At 52.8% G+C, this 24,036-nt stretch overlaps 1 protein-coding gene across 9 annotated transcripts in view; it reads left to right on the top strand.

The window, feature by feature from the left end:
* Positions 1–674: 674 nt before the first annotated feature.
* Positions 675–24,036, top strand: part of kmt2cb (lysine (K)-specific methyltransferase 2Cb) — a 30,686-nt gene continuing 7,324 nt past the window's right edge. For 2 of the 9 annotated variants that reach the window (XM_028976150.1, XM_028976142.1), the window contains exons 1-38: positions 675–735; positions 1,472–2,034; positions 2,460–2,570; positions 3,179–3,295; positions 3,716–3,820; positions 3,916–4,020; positions 5,746–5,927; positions 6,501–6,665; positions 6,747–6,856; positions 6,958–7,035; positions 7,193–7,399; positions 7,491–7,607; positions 8,370–8,489; positions 8,564–8,694; positions 9,619–9,802; positions 10,127–10,204; positions 10,370–10,417; positions 10,681–10,806; positions 10,898–10,930; positions 11,041–11,184; positions 11,279–11,423; positions 11,540–11,736; positions 11,847–11,920; positions 12,032–12,250; positions 12,747–14,507; positions 14,595–14,899; positions 15,260–16,596; positions 17,252–17,357; positions 18,541–18,616; positions 18,709–18,772; positions 18,860–19,092; positions 19,412–20,863; positions 21,473–21,676; positions 22,113–22,274; positions 22,812–22,953; positions 23,030–23,171; positions 23,245–23,423; positions 23,513–23,631. In XM_028976150.1, coding sequence (XP_028831983.1) covers positions 1,510–2,034; positions 2,460–2,570; positions 3,179–3,295; positions 3,716–3,820; positions 3,916–4,020; positions 5,746–5,927; positions 6,501–6,665; positions 6,747–6,856; positions 6,958–7,035; positions 7,193–7,399; positions 7,491–7,607; positions 8,370–8,489; positions 8,564–8,694; positions 9,619–9,802; positions 10,127–10,204; positions 10,370–10,417; positions 10,681–10,806; positions 10,898–10,930; positions 11,041–11,184; positions 11,279–11,423; positions 11,540–11,736; positions 11,847–11,920; positions 12,032–12,250; positions 12,747–14,507; positions 14,595–14,899; positions 15,260–16,596; positions 17,252–17,357; positions 18,541–18,616; positions 18,709–18,772; positions 18,860–19,092; positions 19,412–20,863; positions 21,473–21,676; positions 22,113–22,274; positions 22,812–22,953; positions 23,030–23,171; positions 23,245–23,423; positions 23,513–23,631 — 9,603 coding nt within the window. In that variant the 5' untranslated portion in view covers positions 675–735; positions 1,472–1,509. The remainder of the gene's footprint in view (positions 736–1,471; positions 2,035–2,459; positions 2,571–3,178; positions 3,296–3,715; positions 3,821–3,915; positions 4,021–5,745; positions 5,928–6,500; positions 6,666–6,746; positions 6,857–6,957; positions 7,036–7,192; positions 7,400–7,490; positions 7,608–8,369; positions 8,490–8,563; positions 8,695–9,618; positions 9,803–10,126; positions 10,205–10,369; positions 10,418–10,680; positions 10,807–10,897; positions 10,931–11,040; positions 11,185–11,278; positions 11,424–11,539; positions 11,737–11,846; positions 11,921–12,031; positions 12,251–12,746; positions 14,508–14,594; positions 14,900–15,259; positions 16,597–17,251; positions 17,358–18,540; positions 18,617–18,708; positions 18,773–18,859; positions 19,093–19,411; positions 20,864–21,472; positions 21,677–22,112; positions 22,275–22,811; positions 22,954–23,029; positions 23,172–23,244; positions 23,424–23,512; positions 23,632–24,036) is intronic. The other 7 variants (XM_028976144.1, XM_028976147.1, XM_028976143.1 and 4 more) reach the window with 7 other exon arrangements.

Raw genomic sequence — 24,036 nt, 5'->3', positions numbered from 1 at the left:
AAAGAGAAGAAACTAGAATATAAAACATGTTTTCACTTATTTCACCTTTTTTTGTTAAGTACAGAACTCCACATGTGTTCATTCATAGTTTTGATGCCTTCAGTGAGAATCTACCAACGTAAATGGTCATGAAGATAAAGAAAACACGTTGAATGAGAAGATGTCCAAACTTTTGGTCTGTACCGTATATAAAATATTTTAAAGTAGTACAGCAACGTCCACACAGTCTAAATGCCCCCTCTCACCTGCATTGTTCTTCAACTCTCTTTTCTACTCGAATGCACCCAGCGTTCTGAGGAGGAGGAGCAGGAACCACAGAACCCATCATTACCGCGACCTTCTGCCCTTCTGGTGGAAGTCGGCATTCAAAAAAACGGATCACGGCGCCTCTTCTTTAGGTGGCTGTCAGACCTGCTCTGATGTTCTTCTGAGCTACTTTAATAACAGGTGTCCCTGAACCGCTGGTTTCCATGGTGATTTTCCGCCTTCAGGAGCCACGCGTTTCTTAACCAGACTTTCGCATTTCCACCTCTGCTCCCGTCTTTACATCGAGCGCATCATCCTAGTTTGGACGTAGTCGGTTACTTGTCGGTTGGGCAGTAAAACCGTCTTACAGAGAGATGCTGATGCCGCTGAGCTCCGGCTTCATGGCTCCTGTTCTCCTTTCAGACGACGTTGGGACCCACCAGCCCGGCGAGGAGTTGACGGGGGCGTCGCCGCAAGGTGCCACGCCAGGTAGCCGCTCCGCCTCAGCCCGCCTCCGGTCGTGCATTTTGCTGGTTGAGCCGAGGCCACGCCTCTGGATTGACAGTTCTAGTGTTCACTCTTTGAGGAGATTGTTCTGTCGAGAAGTTCAAGTACTCATTTGAGACGAATAGAAAAAAATTATGGTGATTTATGTAATAATTGTGACGGGCCTACTAGACTAGTGGCAGACTAGGGCAGTGGTGGCCTAGCGGTTAAGGAAGCGGCCCCGTAATCAGAAGGTTGCCGGTTCGAATCCCGATCCGCCAAGGTGCCACTGAGCAAAGCACCGTCCCCACACACTGTGCAGACGGTGTGGTAGTGGCCTAGCGGGTAACACACTCGCCTATGAGCCAGAAGACCCAGGTTCAAATCCCACTTACTGCCATTGTGTCCCTGAGCAGGACACTTAACCCCGAGTGTCTCCAGGGGGGGACTGTCCCTGTAACTACTGACTGTAAGTCGCTCTGGATAAGGGCGTCTGGTAAATGCAACCAAAACTAATTACACTGCTCCCCGGGCGCCGGTCATGGCTGCCCACTGCTCACTCAGGTGATGGGTTAAATGCAGAGGACAAATTTCACTGTGTGCACTGTGTGCTGTGCTGCTGTGTATCACATGTGACAATCACTTCACTTTAAACTTTAGTTCATAAAAAAAATTTGTCGTCGATGCCAGTTTGAGCTACATCTTTTTCTTTAATCCTGATTGGCTGTATCGGGTGCAGATGCCCCAGAGGAGCAGAGGGAGCCCCCAGAGGTGGAGATGCCTCCCTTCCAGGCTGAGCAGCGCCCCACTACCCCGCCCACCAAAGAGTCTGCCACCAACCAGTCAAAGGAGACGGGGGCGGAGCCTCTGCAGGACGCCCCCGCCGAAACCCCTACAGCTGCTGATGTCACAGAGGAGGCGGCGGCACCTGATGTTGTGCCAAAGGAGGAGAACCAGGAGGTGCAGGAGGAGGAGCAGGAACTGGGCGCAGAAGAACCGTTTGACCACCAGGTGGCGAAGCTGGAAGGGGGTGGTCCCACTTCACCCAAACTCACAGCCGAGGACTCGCCCGTCCCAGGTGAACTGTTGGAGGCCACACCCCCCACGGCCAGCCCATCTCCCCACGGACACGTGGAAGAGGTGCTCGCTCCTGAGGCTCCACCCACCGCCCCGCCCTGCTCCGACATTAACACAGTCGCGCACGCCACCACCACCTTCATCTCGGTCACCCCCAAAATCGGCATGGGAAAACCAGCCATCACCAAGAGGAAGTTCTCCCCAGGAAGACCCAGGGTGAAGCAGGTATGATGTTGATCTTCTCCCCTGAAGATCTGGAACCTTTTGACAGCTCCACAGTCGTTTTAAGTGAAGTGGTGTAAAGTGGGCGGGGCTCTGAAAGCCCTGTGAGTGGTGCTTTTGCCATGGTGAGGGCTTGCCGTGAAGTGTGTGTGTGTCAGGGCGAGATCTACACACGTGTGGACCATTTCGCATACACACACACACACACACACGCAAACCTTCACGAGACACGAGTAATATGTTTTTTAATCGAGGGCCCTCGTCATCGCCGCGTCGCTGCGTGTCTCAGCGTCCTGTGTATGTTTGTGTGGGGGGAGGGGGCTAACCGCTAACCAGCCCGTCGCCGCCCGCTTCATCCTGCATGTTCTCCGTTTGCGTTGATGCACGTTGTTGTCCCATCACCCCCTTCTCCCGCACCTCCACCTCAGGGAGCCTGGAGCCGCGTCACCTCCCCCTCGCGCTTCCGGGACGGTCCAGAGGGGTGGGACCCTCCAAAGACCCGGCAGCCGCTGGGTCTGCCGGCCTGGGGCATCAGACTGGTAAATACACCTCTACACACGGGCCTTGCGGGGCGGGGCCGGGGCGGGGCCACGTCGGGGCGCTGCTTGCCTGCTGCATGCGGAAACAGCTCCTGATCTGAGATCAGGCCTCAGCCGAGTCTGTCGCTGTCATCCATTCACCATCTGCAAACGCAGCGATTTGAAAATGGAACGTCAGGCCGGATGATTGTCCCGATGTGGAGTGTTTTTTACATTTCTTATTACTACTCTGATACACCCCACGCACAGCTCAATAAAGGGGAGACGTTTTCATATACATCATTTATGCCTGGAATTCGAATGCCAGGTTTTAATGGCGAATTCTCTGGTGATGTAAGCTGGGCATGTGGCACCAGTCCGGTACATTTCATGTCACTGGGAACTCCTGGCGGAGCAGTTTAGGGAGCGCTAGCAGTTCCCCCTGGAACAAAGTGGAGGAAGTTCTCACGGCACTTCCAGGAACCGTGGAATCTGCCACCTCCTCTGTTCACAGGGCGCCGCGGCCAACGAGGAGGCAGGATGTGCTGCTTATCTCCTGAGGGATTTTTTAAAAAGTCTCTTCTGCCCTCCTGTACAGTTATTCATAATTTTTATTTTTTTTTTATCAGGGTCGTGGATCCGGGTTCCCTGGACGAAGGAGACCTCGAGGGGCGGGGTTATCAGGACGAGGTGGGCGGGGACGATCCCGGATGAAGAACGACCTCAATCCCGCTGCAGCCCCTGGAGTATGGCCCAATTCATTTTTAATAAAAATCATTCTGATGATCAACATTCACACCTTTTGTAATAATCACTGTTCCAGTGGTCCTCTCTGATCCAGTTGTTCTAAGCCAAGGCAGCTGGTCACAATTCAGTGTTTAAAGACATGCAATTTCAGACTGACTGTGTAGGGTGGTAGTAGCCTAGTGGGTAACACACTCGCCTATGAACCAGAAGAACCGGGTTCGAATCCCACTTACTACCATTGTGTCCCTGAGCAAGACACTTAACCCTAAATTGTCCCTGTAACTACTGATTGTAAGTCGCTCTGGATAAGGGCGTCTGGTAAATGCTGTAAATGTAGTGGTCTAGTGCTAAAACGAAATCTAAATCTGATGTTCACTAACGTACTGAACTTATGATGATGATGATGATGGTGTGTGTAGGGAAACACCACAGACGCTCCATACCTGTTTAAAGAGGAGGAGGAGAGCTCCATGCACAGCACCGTGGTTCTGTTCTCCAGCTCCGACACGTTCACGCTCAAACAGGTCAGTTGCTCGCTTCATTGGTGTGTGTGTGTGTGTGTGTGTGTGTGTGTGTGTGTGTGTGTCCTTGCGTGTTCTAATTCTCTGTTCTGCTTTAGGATATGTGTGTGGTGTGTGGGAGTTTTGGACAGGGTGTGGAGGGTCGTCTGCTGGCCTGTGTGCAGTGTGGTCAGTGTTACCACCCCTACTGTGTCAACATGAAGGTGAGCAGCAGCATCACAATCTTAATGGAGCTCTTTTGTGTTTGTGTGTGTGTGTGTGTGTGTGTGTGTGTGTGTGTATACATGGGTTAGGGGTGTTGAAATTAATTTTAGAATCAATGCATCGCACAGATGCAAAATTAGGGCTTCTAACCAGTCAACGTAATTTTTTTGCATTGACTCGACCATATATCAAGGCAAAATGTCCATGCATTGGATCCAAAACAAATATGGCGACACCGGTGAGTGACTGTTCAAGAAACGTGATCGTTTCAAAGACATGAAAAATGTGGGGGTATTAATATAGAAAAAAAGTTGTACTTTGTAATCTATGTTGAAGTATGATATAACAGGCCCCCTAATTTTGTTGATGACCATGATGCGTTCCTTGTTCGTTATTCCGCCCCCTGGCAACGGCTCATGTCGGCGATATCAGAAACTGACACTGTTAGATCTGTTACGGTTAGAAGGCTACGGTTAGATCTGTGTAAAATAAAGTGAAAGTGAAGTGATTGTCATTGTGAGACACTGCAGCACAGCACACGGTGAAACGTGTCCTCTGTATTTAACCATCACCCTTGGTGACAGTGGGCACCATGACAGGCGCCGGGGAGCAGTGTGTGGGGACGGGACCTTCATCCAGCAGACCTCAGTTGCATCAGTTGGGCTGATGCTTAACCAATTTTTTCATTATGCTTGCAACAAATTGCCTAGACCCTCAGTTTTATTTAGTAATTTTGAGTTTAAGAGCAATAAACATGTATTGAAATGTTCACTGTGATATGTAAATTAATGTTTTGAATATGTAAATGAATGTATACATTGCTATATTAGTCAATTATTGCGGCAATAATTGTGGATCAAATCGATTAAGACAATCTAATTGTTAGCTACATCGTGATTTGCTTGGTGATTTTCTAGATAAAAAGTAGTGCCGGTGGTGACTGTGGCAGCCTGATATGAAACGTGTCCTCTGCATTTAACAGTCACCCTCGGTGAGCAGTGGGCACCATGACCTTCATCAAGGGGACCTCGGTGGCACCGAGGATTCTGATTACGGGGCCGCTTCCTTAATCGCTAGGCCACCACTGCAAGTTCAATTGCATTGGCCGGGAGTACAGCGAGTGGCGTGGCATGAGGCCTCGTCCATTACTGAACGTCTCTGAATGCCGTACATGCTTTCGCGTTGCGTTCATTGGGATTTTGGTAGATACTGACGCCAAGAAAACAGCAGCGGGCAGCGTATTTATTTTTTTTTTGCTGTTGACCGAACGCCTGAGTGGAACCCTTTGAAAACGGGTGGTGTTCAGTCTGCGCTCACCTGACGCCACGAACGCCTGGTTCAGACCTCCGGGGGAACGAGGCCACAACTCTCGTCTCACTCGTAGTCGGTGCACCGATAATCGTAATTGAATCGTGAGACCGGTGAAGGTTCACACCTCTAACAGGGGCAGTGGTGGCCTAGCGGGTGAGCAAACGGACCCGTAAACGGAAGGTTGCCGGGTCGAACATGCCACCGAGGTCCCCTTGATGAAGGTACCATCCCCACACACTGCTCCCCGGACGCCTGTCATGGTGCCCATTGTCACCAAGGGTGATTGTTAAATACAGAGGACACGTTTCACCATGTCACCGTGTGCTGTGCGTCACAATGTCAATCACTTCACTTTCACCCCTGAGCCGAAAGATCGACTCACACAGAGAAGCAACTGTTCTGCTTGTACACAGATCTCCCGCGTGGTCTTGAGTAAAGGTTGGCGCTGTCTTGAGTGCACCGTGTGTGAAGCGTGTGGTCAAGCATCTGACCCCGCCCGCCTGTTACTCTGTGATGACTGCGACATCAGCTACCACACCTACTGTCTGGACCCGCCCCTTCACAACGTCCCCAATGGCAGCTGGAGGTGCAAATGGTATGTTGCACGCGTGTGTGTGTGTGCGTGCGTGTGTGTGTGTCTGTGCATGCATGTGAGCGTGCGTGTGTGTGTGCTGCGTGAGCGTGTGTGTCTGTGGATGCATGTGAGTGTGCGTGCAAATGGTATGTTTTGCGTGTGTGTGCGTGCAAATGGGATGTTTTGCGTGTGTGTGCGTGCAAATGGTATGTTTTGCATGTGTGCGTGCAAATGGTATGTTGCACGTGTGCACGCGTGAGCGTGTGTCTTTGCATGCATGTGAGCGTGCGTGCGTGTCTGTGGATACATGTGAGTGTGCATGCGTGCAAATGGTATGTTTTGCGTGTGCGTGCGTGCAAATTGTATGTTGCACGTGGGTGTGCGTGCGTGAGCGTGTGTCTTTGCATGCATGTGAGTGTGCATGCGTGCAAATGGTATGTTTTGAATGTGTGCGTGCAAATTGTATGTTGCACGTGGGTGTGGGTACGTGTGTGTGTGTGCGTGCATGTGTGTCTGTGCATGCATGTGAGCGTGTGTGTGTGTGTGTGTGTGTGTGTGTAAGGCTGACCACCCTGCTGCTCTCACTCCCTGCAGGTGTGTGTCTTGTACTCAGTGTGGCTCCACCTCCCCCGGTCTGCGCTGCGAGTGGCAGAGCAACTATACCCAGTGTGCCCCCTGCGCCAGCCTCGCCGCCTGCCCGCTGTGCCACCACAGCTACAGCGAGAACCAGCTGATGGTCCAGTGCCGGCAGTGTGACAGGTGGGCGTCGGCCGAGCACGCGGCGTCCGTGCGCGCGTAAACGCCGGTAAACCATAACCCGCCGCTTCCTGTGGTTCTCAGGTGGCTCCACGCCGTCTGCCTGGGGCTCCTGTCGGAGGCGGAAGTGGCGCACGCGGCCGACAGCGGCGTCGACTGCAGCCTGTGTCAAGGCCGCGCCTCGCCCGCGCACGGTACGGCCACGCTGCTTTCCCATTGGCCCGCGGTCACAGAAGCGCACTTGAGATCCGCGTTTGTGACGCTACTTTACGTTTCTGTGGCTTCTTGCCTGCAGCTCTGGTTGCCATGGCGCCCGCGCTGCCCCTGGAGCCCGTCGGCTCCGTGTTCGCGCTCACGAAGGCCAGGGACTTCGGTAAAGCTCCTCCGTAACATCCCGAACGATGTTCGCCAAGTCTCTGGCGGTCCGGTGGTTGGTATTTGAAGTGGATTTTGGACCGTGTGTGTGTGTGTGTGTGTGTGTGTGTGTGTGTGTGTGTGTGTGTGTGTGTGTGTGTGTGTGACCCTCTCAGACCCCACGCGGACGTACACTCAGGACGGCGTGTGTCTCACCGAGTCCGGCCTCAGCCAGCTGCAGAGCCTGTCGGCCGCGGCGTCGCGCCGCCGCCGCACCAAACCCAAACTCAAGCTGAAGATCATCAACCAGAACAGCGTCGCCGTGATGCAGGCGGCGCCGGAGCCGAGGGCGGAGCTTCCGCACGCCGCGGACGACGGCAGAGGTGCGCAGAGGGCCGCCTGGCGAGTCGCTTCCGCCCGCTTGGAAACTCACTGTGTGTGTGTGTGTGTGTGTGTGTGTGTGTGTTCGCACAGACGGGGACCCTGGCTGCGATGGGAAGTCAGACTCGAGCCCAGAGCGGGAGGCTCCGTACGACGACGCTAAAGAAGCTGATGGAGGGAAGAAGCGGAAGAGAAAGCCGTACCGTCCAGGTATTTCAGACGAGTCTCACACACACACACGCACGCACACACGCACACACACACACACATGCACAATAAAAAAAAAAAAAAAGTGCTTCTAGCACTAGCACATTGCTTCGAGACTACCACCACCTTTAAGAAGCAGTTGAAAACCCACTTTTTAAAAAGTATTTCAGACGAGTCCAACACACGCACACCACAAAATAAATAAATACATTTTAAAAAAGTTGTCCAGCACTTAACAATTCCCAGCATGCTCTATTCCTGACAAGCTGGGCCTTATCGGGGCTCTTAGTTTTTGTAAATTCAAAATCTACAGAAACTGAATGAGAATTGCTGGTGTCCTCTTGTAAGTCGTCCTCCAGGTCCAATCGTACGTCCAGCGTGCGGAGCGGAAGTAAAGAAACGTGGTCCGCGGTGCGGTAGTGCAGAGCGGGCCGTCTGATTGGTGGAGACGTGTCCGTCAGAGTGCGAGGTGGAGCAGCAGGAGGCGGGTCTGTTCTCAGCGCCTCCCCCTGCTCGCCTGTCTGCAGTAAACACCAGGATCTTGAAAGCAGGTCTCCAGAACCTTCGTTTCTCCAACGAAGAGATCTGTGGCGAGCGTATAAACAGTAGGAACATGAGGACGGGACCTGGCGTATTCTTTGGAATCGCGTGTAAAATCCGTACGTGAGAAGCTGTGAATCGCTTCCGCGTGGTAACTTGTGAACGTTTGAGCTGCAGAGAAGAACCGTATCAGGTCTCAGCGAGCGAGAAACTCTGATTCCGCAGGCATCGGTGGCTTCATGGTCCGCCAGAGGAATCGGGCCGGGCAGGCCAAAACCAAGCCGGGCCTGATGAGGAAGGACTCCACGGGCTCCGCCTCCGAGACGCTCCTGGGGAAAGACGAAGGTTCCGCTCGCTCTTTCAGAAACGTCCCAGTGCGGCGCAACAACACGACAGTGATTTGTGATTGGCTGTTGCAGGTTGGGGGGAGTCTGCCACTGATACCCCATTGGACGAGAAGCCCCCGTCGCTAGAGTACGTGGAGAAAACCAGGAAGCGTTACCGCAAGAAAAAGACCAAACTGGAGGAGGCCTTTCCCACGTACCTGCAGGTAAATAAATAAATAAATATTCGTATTTATTAAGTATATTATATTACAAAATACACTACACCATAGACCGTAATGGTCATCAGTAGAAGGCTACAGTTTCAGAAAAATAAGTTAAACGAGATGGCATAAATATAAATGTGTGTGTGTGTAAGCGTGGTTTGTAGTCATCATCGTACCTGGCAGCATCTCGAATATGTAAATATGGGATGATCCCACGTAGTCTGAACCGCCGGCGCCGCACAGTCCGTAGGATCATGCAGATCGCTCGTTTTTAAACCTCAACGGGTTTAGCCACCATCGATGACCGATCCCCACCGATTGGCTTTTTTTTTTCCCTGGTGAAGGCAGCTGTGAAACCGATGAAGTCATGATGATTTGCCTCAAAAGGACGCACATCTCTCCGTGGGTGATTTGTGGTAGAAAAATATATTTAAAAAAAAAAAAAAAAAAAGAGGTAAATTGGGGCGGTTGTCCGGCCTTTGTCACGCCAACACGTTTCCAGAAAAAGTGCAGCGCGAGGAAAGAAAGTGCACCCGTGAAGAATCAGTCAACGCATCACGGAGCTTCGTTCGTTACGATTCGGTTAATGTTGTTAATCCCCCACATCGCCCCTTTCCACGGCAGCGTCGGTACGTTCTTACGACCGACCGGGTAGCCCGGTGAATGTCGGCCTGGCCGCAACAGCTATTACAAGGGAGAGGGATGTGCAATAATCGTTTACACCCCCCCCCCTCCACGCAGAACTCTTGGAAACTGCTCTGAGGGTAAATGTCGGCATGTACGAACTGCTGCGATACGTCAAAATTGCTGAAAAGTTGCGGTGATGCGACAAAACTGCGCCGATTTGGCTAAACTTGTGTTCACTGTTGCAATCGCAACATGCCGATCCCCTGGAGGGACTGACCCGCGGGTGATGTCCCGCAGGAGGCGTTTTTTGGGAAGGACCTGCTCGACAAGAGCAAGCAGAACAGACCGGGATGTGACCGGGGTCTCCTGGAGGAGGACCGAGGTCAGACCAACAGGATGCAGCAGCGTGGTCGCTTCCTGCCACCGTCTCTGAACCCAGTGGCTGGAGCTGCTGCTCAACCCAACAAAGCTGCAGTTCCAAGTGAGTCATGGAATACACACACACGGTGGGGCAGTGGTGGCCTAGCGGTTAAGGAAGTGGCCCCGTAATCAGAAGGTTGCCGGTTCGAATCCCGACCCGCCAAGGTGCCACTGAGCAAAGCACCGTCCCCACACACTGCTCCCCGGGCGCCTGTCATGGCCGCCCACTGCTCACTCAGGGTGATGGTTAAATGCAGAGGACAAATTTCACTGTGTGCACCGTGTGCTGTGCTGCTGTGCATGACATGTGACAATCACTTCACACTTTATGACTTTATCACACACATCCTGGAGTTGCTTTCTGAGCCCATTCTCGAACCTGCAGGGAGTGCAGACGACCCCTTGGTTGCGCTGGCTGACTCTGACCTTCTGGGAATGCTGGGAAAGGGAGGGGACGAGTCTGGTAGGTCCCCGCTCTCTCTCTTCTCCTTCATTTAGGCTCGTGCGGCAGCTTCATTTCATGTCACTCGTGGTATTTGCCAGCAGTTGAACTTTGTGTAATGTTTCATGTTGTTTTTTTTCCTTGCTGCATGATTTCCATCTCCATGGTGCTGCTGGGTTCCTGTAGGGCTCCCTTTTAGCCCTTTCCAGGTGGAGAGCCCACCTTCTGCTTTTGGTAAGAGCCCAGCAGTCCTGGTTCACAGTAGCCATGCATTCCCGGTCTTTTCTTTCTTTCATCTGCATTCACCTTCCTGTTGCTGTGCAGGATGGTGCTGGTAAATGGTGTTTGTCTGGGTTCTTTTATCGAACCGTCCAATGGGAAACGGGAGTCTTTAACCGACTGGGAACAACACAGCAGGACTGAGCTTTTCTGTCTTCTGCTCTGGTCCGCTCCGTCCATGTGCCGTCTTAACACTCCTTACGCTGTTGTGTGTTCAGCAGCTGCTTCTCTTGTGGACCAGACTGCGGCCCCACAGCCCAGCACCACCCGAACCCCCCGGATTCTCCCCGAGGAGCCCCTCGATGGCATCCTTAGCCCGGAGCTGGACAAGATGGTGACCGACGGTCCGTTCCACTGCTCGCTCTTCGCTTACTGAATCGGTTGTTGTTGGTGTCGGGTTATTATTTTCACACCGGATCTTCTGTTTTCCTGCAGAGTCCATTCTGAGCAAACTCTACAAGATCCCAGGTGAGTTGGCGAGGGGCGAACCCATGACAATCTTAATAAAACAAGATCTGAAGACTTGGACTTGGTCCTGACTCTCTATTAATGGACCACTGATGTCACCCACCCCGTAGAGCTGGAGGGGAAGGACGTGGAGGAGCTTTTCACCGCGGTCCTGAGTCCCAGCACCAGCCAGGTTCCTCACTGCTCACAGCAGGGCCCGACTGCGCTGCACGGGCCACCGGGTCCCACCCTGCCTCACACCGTCCCCAACTCCGGTACCGGTTCGCCGCACCCCGTGTCCTGCACCTGCCTGCGTGGCTCGTGTCCGCGTTTGGTGTTCTGACGGCTTCTGTTTGATGGTTCCTGCAGGAAGCGGCATGTTTCCCCGGATGGTTAACGGCATGATGGATCCTGGTCAGCAGTTCCTGCCGCCCCAGATGAATCCAGCAGAAGGACCAGGCCCGCCGGGGAGTTTTCCTCCCTCTCAGCGGATGCCCTTCTCAGACGCTGTTCGGTAAATCTTTAACAACAAACTCGCAATTCACCTGGTCTGTTGTTCACATAGTAACAACATATTCCTTCATAATCTTTATCTTTTCATTTCAATGAAGTACATGTTTTATTTCCCAGGGATCCTTCTGGAGGAGGAGGAGGCTGGACGACCCCGGGCCCGGGGGCGGCGACCGAGGCTGAGGGCGAGTCCCTGTCCAACGCCCAGAAGAGCACCCTGAAGTGGGAGAAGGAGGAGACGCTGGGGGAGCAGGCCACCGTGGCTCCTGTCCTCTACACCAACGTCAACTTCCCCAACCTCAGAGAGGAGTACCCAGGTCACAGTCCTCCACAATACCAGGAACTCGAGGGACCTTGGCTTGCTTAAGAAAGTTCCAGGGACCACTGTCGTTTTGTGTTTGCTGAGTTCTGGTGTCTTTCTCCATAGATTGGGCTACAAGAGTCAAACAGATTGCGAAGCTGTGGAGGAAAGCAAGTTCTCAGGATCGAGCGCCATATGTGGTACAACTTCTGAAAAATCCTATATTCATGATCTCATAGTGACTGTGCATAAAGTATCATGTGTTTTATGGCGTCCTTAAAATAATTTCTGTGCTGAATCTCTGCGTTTAGCAAAAGGCCAGAGACAACAGGGCTGCCCTCCGCATCAACAAAGTCCAGATGTCCAACGAGTCCATCAAGAGGCAGCAGCAGCACCACCCAAGCCAGCAGCTGGCTCCACCACCCAGTCCGTTCGACCCCAGCATCCCGCCCATGGACCCCGAGTTGCTCTTCAAGGAGCCACTGAAGCACAAAGAGTCCGAGCACGAGCAGGAGTGGAAGTTCAGGCAGGTGAGGGAGTCTCTCCTGACCGGGGATCGCGGGGTTCGGGGTGAGATCAGCAGGACAAGCGTCGCTGTTCTGTATGATGCGGAGGCCTAAACCACCAAGCTGTGCCTCGTCGTGCCGCCGAGTAAAGTTTAAAAAGACGAGAATAGTATAATAGAGTGTGTCTTGAGGAAGGTGAGACATCACGGTGAGATGTAAGTGCTCAGCACTTCCAATTTCGGTTTCTTTGTCGGCAGAGGTTCGCGGACAGAGAACGAAATGTAAAAAAAAAAAAAATGTGTGAAATCATCAGTATGTGGCGTCTGTCTGCCTGAGACATCGTGCCCAGACACATCTGTGGCGTCCATCTGCCAAGTGCAGATGGAGTAAGGAAGGAATAAAACGACGCAAAATATCCTTCATTTTTCTACATAAGTATCATTGTAAAAATTTTATAATAAATTCAATTTATGAGTAGGTCTGCTTTTGTTTTTGTTTTTTTTTGTCCTCCTTATGGCAGCAAATGAGACAGAAAAGCAAACAGCAGGCCAAGATCGAAGCTACTCAAAAGTTGGAGCAGGTGAAGAACGAGCATCTCCAGCAGCAGCAGCTGCAGCAGGCGGTCGGTCCGTCCGACGCGGACGCCTCCAGCCCCGGACCTTCCCAGCCAGACGGCGGCATGTCGCCCCCGAAACACCAGTTCAACCCCAAATCAGGCTTGCCTCGGCCCGGAACCGCCGCTTCGGGCGCATCTGATGATGTTTTCCTGCGTCCCCAGCCGCCTCCTCCGTCCACAGGCACGGGGACGTCCTCCCAGCCGCAGTCACCGCAGATGTTCTCTCCTGGCTCCTCTGGATCCAGGCCCTCCTCGCCCTGGGACCCATATGCTAAAATGGTAGGGACCCCAAGACCTCCGTCCCTGGGTCCGAGCACGCAGCGCAGGAACTCTGTGGAGTCAGGCAAGTCTCCCAGGTCCTTCTCAGATCCTGCAGAACGTTGCAAGACCTCCAATGAACCTTTCGGCTCCCCAACGTCCCTGGATCCATACGCGAAGTCCCCTGACACCCCGAGACCTGCGGTGTCTACGGACCCCTTCCTGAAGCCCATGGGTCCCCCTCGAGCAGCACAGCCCGTCGAGGGGAGGCACCTGATTGGCTCTCCCGGCCACGACCCGTTTTCTAAGCCAGCGCAACGAAAGGAGATTTATCAGCGGATGCCCCAAGGTCGGATGATTCTCTCTGACCCCTACGCTCGCCCCTTGCTGACCCCTATCCCAGGTAGTAATGAATCAGGCTCTGTTCAGATGTTCAAAGCCCCCATGCCCCCCCAGCAGGCCCAGGACCCGTATAGCGCAGTGCATCATGGTCCACGCCGTGGGGGAGGTGATGCGTTCGGGCCTGTGATGCCCTCAAATCCACAAGATGACTGTTACGCCCAGCCACCACTGACCCCACGACCTGCCATTGGTCAGGACTATTCCAGTCCCACAAGGATGTCACGTCAACCTCAGCAGTTCCCGGTAATTAGACCGTCTGGCCAAAACCCATATTCTCATGCCCCGCCCACCCCCCGACCCGATTATTCTCAATTCGACCCCTATTCTCAACCTCCTGGCACCCCGAGGCCACCGCCTGACACCTACGGTCAAAATGCCAGCACCCCTCAGCCTCTCTTGGACCCGTATGCTCACCCTCCAGGTACACCCAGACCACATGACCAGTACACCTCAAGTCCAGTTCCCCCTCGCCAGTCATGCCACACCCCCTCCCTGTCACTGGACCCCTATGCCCAGGCACCAGGGACCCCGCATCCGGGAATGGCGGAGAGGTTTCCCAAATCCCCCGGTTGTCCGAGAAACGCGGACCCTTACGCCCAACCTCCTGGGACCCCCAGGCCCATCTTGGGCGACCCCTACGCCCATCCTCCCGGCACCCCCCGGCCTGGTGCCAGGACACTTTCGGCTCAGGATCCCTTCTCGCCTCCTCCAGCCAGGCCTCATCCTCTGATCCCCGGCTCTCAAACACCAAAGCACCCTGGGATATGTGACGATAGCAGCAGGGCAAATCAAACTCCCCTCCATGATCCCTTCGAGCAGCCGCCCATGACCCCACGCGCTCAGTCTGCCGAAAGGGCCGCCCATGATGGGAAAGAGCCGTCCGGCATGGGCCGTGCCACCGCCATGGGGGCGGGGCCGTTCCTCAACGCTCCGCTGGCATTTTCTACGCCACCTTCAGAACCTCAGAGCGTCCCGCTGATGGAGGCCGAGGAACGAATGAGACAGGTTGGATATATAAGCGCTTTGTTCATTAAATCTTGAACGATATCGAGTCTCACGCTCGCGCTTCTGATGCTTTCTCATTATTAACAGCGACAGCGAATCAGAGAGCTGCTTCTGAAGCAGCAGCAGCAGAAAGGTGCCATCCGCCACGAGAAGGGGCCCCAGGATCCACCGCCGAACCCCCAGCACTGGGGTCCGGAAGGCCACGGGCCGCAGGCCGAGGGCTTTAACCGGCCCCCGCCGCCGTATCCCGGGCCCGGCCTTGTGAGGGGGCCGCTGAGATTTCCCGGAAACTTCCCTGCAGATCAGCGGGGGCCCGTGTCCCTGGAGGGGCCGTTTCCCAGGCCACCCTTTCCGGGCGATGCCAGCATGGGCATGAGGCAGCATATGCCAAGGTTGGTCCTAATGATTTGAACCCAGTTTCCAGAAAAGAGAGCGGAATACAGAGAGTACTGGGCTGGTGTGTTGCTTGTGACATTCAATTTATGCAAAGAAAATATTTTGAGGATTTAATACTAATAAACCTGAGCTGAACGAAATACTTAATATGACAATTAACAATACTTAATAATTGAACAAACTGATTAACAACTCTGGTGGGTGTGGCCAGACGGGGTGGTGGGCGTATACATGCAAATTAAACACATTTCATTTTAATGTTGCAAGATCACCTTTATCTTCAAAGGATAAACTTCAATAAAAAGTCAGTGGTCTTGGGAATTTTTTCGGAATTGTTTAACTTGTATTCATTTCAGTAGGTTTGGATTCCCTGGTGCACAAGGTCCCCTCCCCAGACCGTCATATCCCATGCAGGAGCCCATGGCAGAGCCACACCCTCACGCAAAGAGGCCTGTTGACCTTGGCAACGCGTTCGGCGGGACGCCCCTCGGAACCCAGCATTTCCACCCTCGCGCCGTGCCCATGCAGCAGCACAGCATCATGGGACAGCCGTTCATTGAGCTGAGACACAGGGCTCCGGAGAGCAGGTTCCAACTCCCCTTCTTCCCGGGAAACCCTGCCGGGCCCTACGCCAGACCCCCCAACCAGATGTCCTCCAGCGTGGACAACCTACACCAGCAGGCCGGCGCGCCTGGCGGCAGCGGCCTTCCTCCGTTGATGAGGTCCCTCAGTCAACCGTCTCCAGCTGCCGCCAGTCTGTTTGCGGTTGCTCCTGCTGAGCAGAGCGATGAGATTCTGATCTCCGGGGCCGAGGGGGAGAAACTGGATGCTGATGAATCTGCAGTTAAAGATTTGGAGGATGTTGAGGTGAAAGATCTGGTGGATGCAGACCTGGAGAACCTCAATCTTGACCCGGAGGACGGAAAGGACCTCGATTTGGAGACGAATGACTTGCACCTGGACGATTTCTTGACTGCAGGAAAATTTGACATTATAGCGTACACGAACCCTGACCTGGACCTCGATGTGAAGAAAGATATGTTCAGCGAGGACCTGGACCTCAGCGATCCTATTGAGGAACGAAGTGAAAGCCCGGTTCTGGAGAAGAGGAACGCAGTCTCTGCTGACTCCAATAAGGTAAACCCTGGAGACTCACTGGTGCCCCCTCTAGCCAACATCAAACAGGAGAACTGTCCGCACCCCGGATCCTCGAAGGAAGAACCAGATATGAAACCAGAATTGAAAAATGCTTTGTCCCAGTCTCTGGAAGTCCCTCCTGGTGGCAGCGGCACCAAAGAGCCAATTCCAGCGGTGACTCCAGCATCTGACCTTCCACTTTCTGCACCCGCGCCCTCCGGCCTGCTGGACAAGGTGCGGTCAGGTGAAGGTCCATCAGATCCACCTGATGGCACACCCGTCCCACCACAGGACGCCAGTCCGAGCGCGGAGCAGGGCGTGGACACTGCCCAAGGGGACGCGTCGAGCTTCGCTCAAGGCCAGGCGTTCGCAGCGGACCAGGACGCAGGGGATGCCGCCGGCTGCGGTCTGGGCCAGAACAGACCCCTGCTGCTGGAGGAACAGCCGCTGCTCCTGCAGGACCTCCTGGATCAGGAGCGCGAGGAGCAGCAGCAGCAGCGGCAGATGCAGGCCATGATCAGACAGCGGTCGAGCGACTCCTTCTTCCCCAACGTTGGTACGACCCCTGATTTATACTTGGTTTTAAAATGTCTTCGTTTTAGTCTAGTCTTTGCATCAAGCTGTCGTTTTAGTTCTAATTAGTTTTATTAGTCACGTCCAGACTCATTTTAGTCAAGTTTCGGTCGACTAAAAGTCTGAAACCAGACTAAAATATTCATGGATAATTCTGACTAAAATAAGACTAAAATCTGTCAATTAAATTGGATTTTATTTATTTATTTATTTATTTGCAATTCATTCTATACTGCCAGTCAAAAACAGCATTTTCTTTTAGTCAAACCCATAATTAAAACAAGGTAATCTTATTATATTATTGTTAAATTTATAGACTCGTCTTTTTCGTCATTTTCTCCACGTGATATATTTTGTTATAGTTATTGTCACATGACCAGAATCATATCAAAAAGGTTCTTTTGACCAAGATATTTTGTCATAATTTTTGATGAAAACAAAACTTTAAACCCGTCCCCGCACACTGCTCCCCGGGCACCTGTCATGGCTGCCCACTGCTCACCAAGGGTGATGGTTAAATACAGAGGACACGTTTCACTGTGTGCTGTGCTGCTGTGTCTCACAATGACAAAAACAACCAAAATGAATTAATTAAGCATAAATAGCTCATTGAATATCATTGCTCTCATTATCTACAGATTTTGATGCCATCACCGACCCCATTATGAAAGCAAAGATGGTGGCTCTGAAAGGCATCAACAAAGTGATGGTTCAGAACAATATGAGTCCCATGGCCATGAACAGGTAAGCAGTTTATAAAAAATGTTCATATTTACTGTTGATGGTGACATGGTTGGCGGTGGTTTCCCGGGGTGTGTCCAATACCTCGAATAAATCGTGGCAGGACACACCCTGCCAACACGCAGATTATCAGAACTGTAATTCAAGCCTTCTGATTGGTGAATCATGTTGAAGAGAATCTTTAGTACACGTGACACCAATTTGGCTACTATATTTAGCACAAAAAACAGCAAATACGATTTCTACATGACAAAAGTATGGACGCCCCTACTCTGTGGCGGCTATGGAGAAACTTCTGAGAGTTTTGGAGAGGTTGGAGAACCTTTGACGTTGTCTAACTTACGCATCACAGCAAAAGTTCCCTGCTTTGGAGAGACTCAAATATTTTATTTCTTAATTACTTAACCTCACAGGTTATTCCACAGTGCTGAATTGTTAAAGGTCCCTTGACATGAAAATTTTTAGCTTTTATGTCGGTCTTGTTGGTCCCCTAATTCTGTATCTGAAGTCTCGTGGTGCAGAATTACAGCCACTTTGGTCGAGTCCCACAATGACATTTCCCAGGACGCACCGTTTCACCGTCTGTAGCTTTAATTGCTAATGAGGAGGAGAGAGGCGGGACCAGGACTAGAGCGACCTACAGAGGTTGAGCGGGCATTCACGGAAATTACATAATCAACACCATTCACCAACCACAATGTTTGGTACAGACAGGAAGTCGTGTCGCCTTTTTTCCAGAAAAAAAACCCGATCTCGTTTTATACATTTGTGCTCATTTTTACATCCAATCACCGAGCAACTGCAATGCTTCATACGTTTGAAAGCCATGACGGTCGGTAGAGATAATGTTTTAGGGGAGTGACGGGAAAAAGCATGAGAAACAGGAGGTAACCTTTCCCCTTATGACGTCATAAGGGGACAAATTCCAGGTCCGACCGTCTGAGCTGCCACTTTCTGAACAGAAAGCACTCTTATGAATGCTAAATAATCTCAAAGTGACATTTTCATGATAAGGGACCTTTAAGAAATCCATACATGAGTAGGGTAGTGACTGGTAGTGTATATTATAAAACTTCATCCTAGTGTAGATAGTTCTGGAGACGTTGTTCATTGTATTATCAATGTTGCTATGATGCTAAATCCATAAAAAACTTTTATGTTTTTTTATTTTTATTTTTTTTCGTAGGTTTCCTGTTGGACAGTCTGGACCGGGTCCTCAGTGTCCTGAGGGAGTTGCACCCGTTCAGCAGGTTGTAGGACAGGTAAATTCTACCACCTTGTTTCAGAACAAATTGAAATGTATCGTCGATCATGTCCTGTCGTTGATTTGAACAATTTTGTTTTCACCTCTTAGGACTGCAAACCAGCGCCCCGTGTGGTGAGGCCTGATCCACCCAACTTTGGACCAGGATTTGTTAGTGAGTGACCTGCATTGCTTCACTGAGGTCTTCTGCAGGTATCATGGGAGTATTGGATGATGGAATACTTTCCTCTCCTCCTTTCAGATGAAAGTCAAAAGCTGCAGTATGAGGAGTGGCTGCGCGATACCCAGCATCTCCTGCAGATGCAGCAGAAGTTCCTCGAGGACCAGATCGGGGCCCATCGCAAGTCGAAGAAGGCCCTGTCGGCCAAACAGAGGACCGCCAAGAAGGCTGGACGGGAGTTCCCTGAGGAGGACGCCGAGCAGCTCAAACACGTCACCGAGCAGCAAGGGGTGGTGCAGAAACAGCTGGAGCAGGTAGTTCTGCTTGCTGCCGTCCCGTCCACACGAGAACGCTAGCCTCTACCTGCGTCCCACGGGTGTGTCCTCTGAAATGTTGTCGTCCACACGGAGACGCACAGAACGTCCCGAGCGGTGTTTAAAGGTCAGGTTGATGCGGAAAAGAGAAAATAACCGTTCTGGGTCCCTGAAACGGCGTCTCCGTGTGGACGCAGGGCCAGATCGTACAGGCCGGGTGTGGACTGGGTGTAAATGTCCCCGGGTTTCTGTTTCTCGCTGCGTTCTGGATGTAAAGTGAAAGGTCACGTGATAACTTCGGCGTTTTGCTGTAACGCAGGTCCGGAAGCAGCAGAAGGAACACGCCGAGCTGATCGAGGAGTATAGAGTGAAGCAGCAGCAGCAGCAATGCGGCGTCCAGACCCCCGGCGTGCCAGGCATGCCGGCCGCGATGCACGGACCCCCTGCCATGATGCCCGCGGGTCCCGCGGTGAACCAGCCGATGATGGGCCCTGGTCCGCACGTGGGCCAGCAGAATCCTCCGAGAGGTCCCAGCATGCCTGGCTGGCACCAAGGGGTGGCTCCAGTACCCATTGGTGGTCCCATGCAAGTGGGCGGCCCAAGGATGGCCGCCATGATGCCATCCCAAGGGCCCGGCGGCGCGCCCTCACAGGCTGTCAACCCAGGCCAGTCGGGAAGCGATTCTCCACACGTCAACTTTGATGACACCAACCCCTTCAGCGAAGGCTTCATGGAGCGCGAGCGCAAGGAGCGGCTGCGGGAGCAGCAGGAGAGGCAGCGGGTGCAGCTCATGAAGGAGGTGGAGCGCCAGCGGGCGTTGAAGCAGCACATGGAGATGGAACAGCAGCAAAGCCTGATGGGGCAGGAGGTCCACATGAAGCCCCTCGGCCAGATGGCCCTCTACAGCCAGGATTTGCCCGACGACTTCATGCAGCAGCCGCAGCAGCAGCAGTTCCTGCAGCCTGGCCTCAGCGGTTCCTCTCCCAGGGCCTTCATGGCCAACGGTGCCTTTCCCCAAGAGCCAGGAGCAGCTTTCTGGCCAGAGAACACCATGATGGAAGCAGCTGGCTTCAACCCAGGACAGCCCAGGCCTCCTAGATTCGGTGGGACTGATTTGAAACCCCTCCCTTTTGGTCAAGAGTCGTCCACACCCCTCCCTCCAAACTTCCCTGGGTCGGGGCCATCGCTCATCCAGCTCTACTCCAACATCATCCCAGAAGAGAAGGGCAAGAAGAAGAGGACTCGGAAGAAGAAGAGTGACGACGACACCCCTTCAACCCCCCGCTCTGACCTCACCGCGCCTCTGACCCCCTGCGTGTCCGACACGTCCTCCACCCCCACCCGACTGTCCCTTCACCCAGGGGAGCAGGACATCTGTGAGTTGTCCCAGCCCGGCTCCTCCACGCCAGGTTCTGCCGGGAGCCTCGCGCCCTCAGAGCTGGAGCGCCAGCTGTCCGCCGACGTGATTCTCAGCAACATTAAACTGGAGCAGGTAGAGGGCGCCAGCGAGTGCTATGGGCAGAGGTTGGCCGATTTGGGCACGGTTAAGGTGGAGAAAGATGCCACCTCGCCTCACGCGGCTGGCCAAAGCCCTGCCCACAGCCTGAAAGGGGACACGGGCAATGAGCTCCTGAAGCACCTACTGAAGAACAAGGGCACGCCACCTCCGATGCTGTCCCATCAGAGGTCAGAGGACAGCCTGCGGTCGGAGGAGGACGGGTACACTGACTGCAAGGCCCTGCTGAGACAGAGCTCCGCCGACAGCAACGGGGTGAGTACGGTAGAGCAGTAAACCAATTACAGACCTAGAGCAGAGCCAGAGGTGGGAAGTAACTTGAGGAACGTTCTTCTAAGAGCAGGTTTACAACGGCAAACGTTTTACTTTTACTTGAGCACATTAACTAAAGTGAAGTGACTGTCACTTGTGATACACAGCACACGGTGCACACAGTGAAATTTGTCCTCCGCATTTAACCCATAACTTTATTAGGCATGCCCGTGACTCCGGCCACTTTATTAGGGACGCCTGGGACTCCGCCCACCTTATTAGGCAAGCCCGGGACTCCGGCCGCCTTATTAGGCACGCCCAGACCTCCGTCCGCTTTACCGGGGGCGCCCCAGACCTCCGTTATTTAGCACATTTATAGTTTTCTGTCTGAAAAAACATCGTTTGTAAAAAATAAAGAAGATTTTACAATCCACCTGAGTAATTTTATCACTAGATACTTTCTTGAGTAAAATTACTTTCTTGAGTAATTTTTTTGGATAATTTTTTTTTTACTTGAGTAAAGTTCTCTTCCCACATCACTACCCAGCAGCATTTTACTCATGTAATTCTTTAGGTTTTGAGCGTTTTTGACCTTTTTTCTCGTCATCGTAGACCCTGTCAGACAGCCAGCCGTCAGGACATCCAGACTTCCCTGGTCCTCTGATCCCAGATCACGACTGGAAGAAGCAGCGGAATAAGAGGATGCCCAAAAGTGCTGAAAGACCTGCACCGCGCTCCAAGAAGAGGAAGAAGGAGGAAGAGGAGCGGCAGATCACAGGCTCCGCCTCAGACCCGGTCATGACCCATCTGAAACAGGTGGGGTTCAACCGTGACCCTGAATTCTGCCTCTGTTCGTCTGTTCGGGAACACAGTTACGGTTTAAGTGAATGTGTGAAGATTTGAATGAAATGGTCTAAAAAAAATTTCCCCTGAATTGTGTAACTTCGTTTAGCTGTGAGGGATGTGGCCTTACTACTTACAGTCAGTAGTTACAGGGACAGTCCCTCCCTGGAGACACTCAGGGTTAAGTGTCTTGCTCAGGGACACGATGGTAGTAAGTGGGGTTTGAACCTGGGTCTTCTGGCTCATAGGCGAGTGTGTTACCTGCTAGGCTACTAGCAGCCCTTTTTAATAGCAGTAGAATCTTCTAACATGACTGTAATTGGATACGATGGTGCTTAAATTAAAATGCATGCTTATGTGTAAAATCAAGCACAAAAAGCGGTCTGAATGAAACCTCTTCTGACCGCAGCTCTCTCTGCTGCCCCTGATGGAGCCGCTGATTGGGGTCAACTTTGCCCATTTTGTGCCGTATGGCAGCGGGCAGCTGGACGGGGAGAGTCGGCTGTCTGGGACGTTCGGCAGCGCCTCTCTGGACGGCGTGTCCGACTACTACTCCCAACTCATCTACAAGGTCAGACAGGGACACATCTTTTGACAACTTGCTCTGTATGGTGCAGTGGCGGCCTAGCGGTTAAGGAAATGGCCCCGTGATCAGAAGGTTGCCGGTTCGAATCCCGATCCGCCAAGGTGCCACTGAGTCCCCACACACTGGTCCCCGGGCGCCTGTCATGGCTGCCCACTGCTCACTCAGGGTGATTGGTTCAATGCAGAGGACAAATTTCTCTGTGTGCACCGTGTGCTGTGCTGCTGTGCATCACATGTGACAATCACTTCACCTTTAATTTTCTTTTAATCGTCGTGCAATGAGGTTCAAGCCAATGCTGTTAGTGTAAGTGAAGTGATTGTCTTCGTGAAGCACAGCACATGGTGACACCGCAAAATGTGTCCTCTGCATTTAAGTCAGTGGGCAGCCATGATCACTCAGTGGCACCTTGGTGGTTTGGGATTCGTCTCTGGTCACTGGTGCAGCCAGGCTGTAAAACAGGCAGGTCAGAGGTCATGTAACGTCTCAGTTGGTAGCGAATTGTGAACGTGAACTTCTCTACAGCAGAACAATCTGAGCAACCCCCCCACCCCGCCCGCATCTCTACCCCCCACGCCTCCCCCCATGGTGCGGCAGAAGATCCTCAACGGCTTCGCCACGGCGGACGAGCTGACCGGCAGAGCCGCGCTCGGCGGCAGCCACGACGGTAACTCTGCTCGTCCCGACCGCGTGGCTCGTTGGTGCCACGCTGCGACGTTTGACGTCCCCTCTGTCCCTCGCAGTGACTAAAGGCCTGGTGCTGAGGCCCTTCCAGCTGAAGGCGGAGGAGGAGATGCTGGCCCGGGCTCTCTCTCAAGCCCCCAAGACCGTGGACGTCCCCGCCTCCCTCCCCACCCCCCCACATAACAACCAGGAGGAGCTTAGGTAAGTCTGGACCCCCCAGGCGTCCACTTCCCGTCCTCTGTGTGCTTACTCATACCGTAACTCTGATGTCCAGGGGCCAGGAGCAGGGAGAGGACAGAGACTCGCCGGACAGCTTCGTTCCCTCCTCGTCACCGGAGAGCGTTGTGGACATAGAGATCAGCCGCTACCCAGACCTGACGCTGGTTAAACAGGAGCGCCCGTCCCCCGCCCCGTCCCCAGTCATCCCCCTGCTGCCCAGCTGCAGTGGGACAGGTAGCGGCGGCCATTGTTTATGTGACTCGTCGGTGTCTTCTCCTGTCGTTGTGAATTGAACTTCTGCTCTTCACTCTGCTGTCTGCTAGAAGTGCGACTGCGGGACATAAAGAAGGAGCCCACGTCCACCATCTTCAGTCCCCTGCACAACGGCTCGGACTCTGGGCTGGTCTCCATCGCCATCACCCTGAAACCTGCTGCTGCTGAGGTGAGTGAGTCAACATTTCGGACAAACTGTAAGACACTGAAGTGGAAGTGACGTGATTGTCACGGTGAGAACGTGTCCTCTGCATTTAACAGTCACCCTTGGTGACAGTGGGCACCGTGACAGGCGCCCGGGGAGCAGTGTGTGGGGACGTACCTTCCTTAACCGCTAGGACCCCACTGCCTTAGGAATGTTATATACATAATAATGTTATATATACATATAATAATACTAATACAGGCAGGATAAATCAAATCAATTAGACCAATTTTGATTTTATTTAATATTTTTGATTATTACCTAAATTCTAATATTTTAAGTCCTGGAAATGTGCATGTTGTTAAGCAACCAATGGAAAACAATCGTTCCCATAACAGCAGCATGGGGTTAATTAACTTCATTAAAAAT

Source organism: Denticeps clupeoides, chromosome 4, assembly GCF_900700375.1.
Source record: "Denticeps clupeoides chromosome 4, fDenClu1.1, whole genome shotgun sequence".
NCBI classification, from domain to species: Eukaryota; Metazoa; Chordata; class Actinopteri; order Clupeiformes; family Denticipitidae; genus Denticeps; species Denticeps clupeoides.
This window is presented reverse-complemented; position numbering and strand designations above follow the sequence as displayed.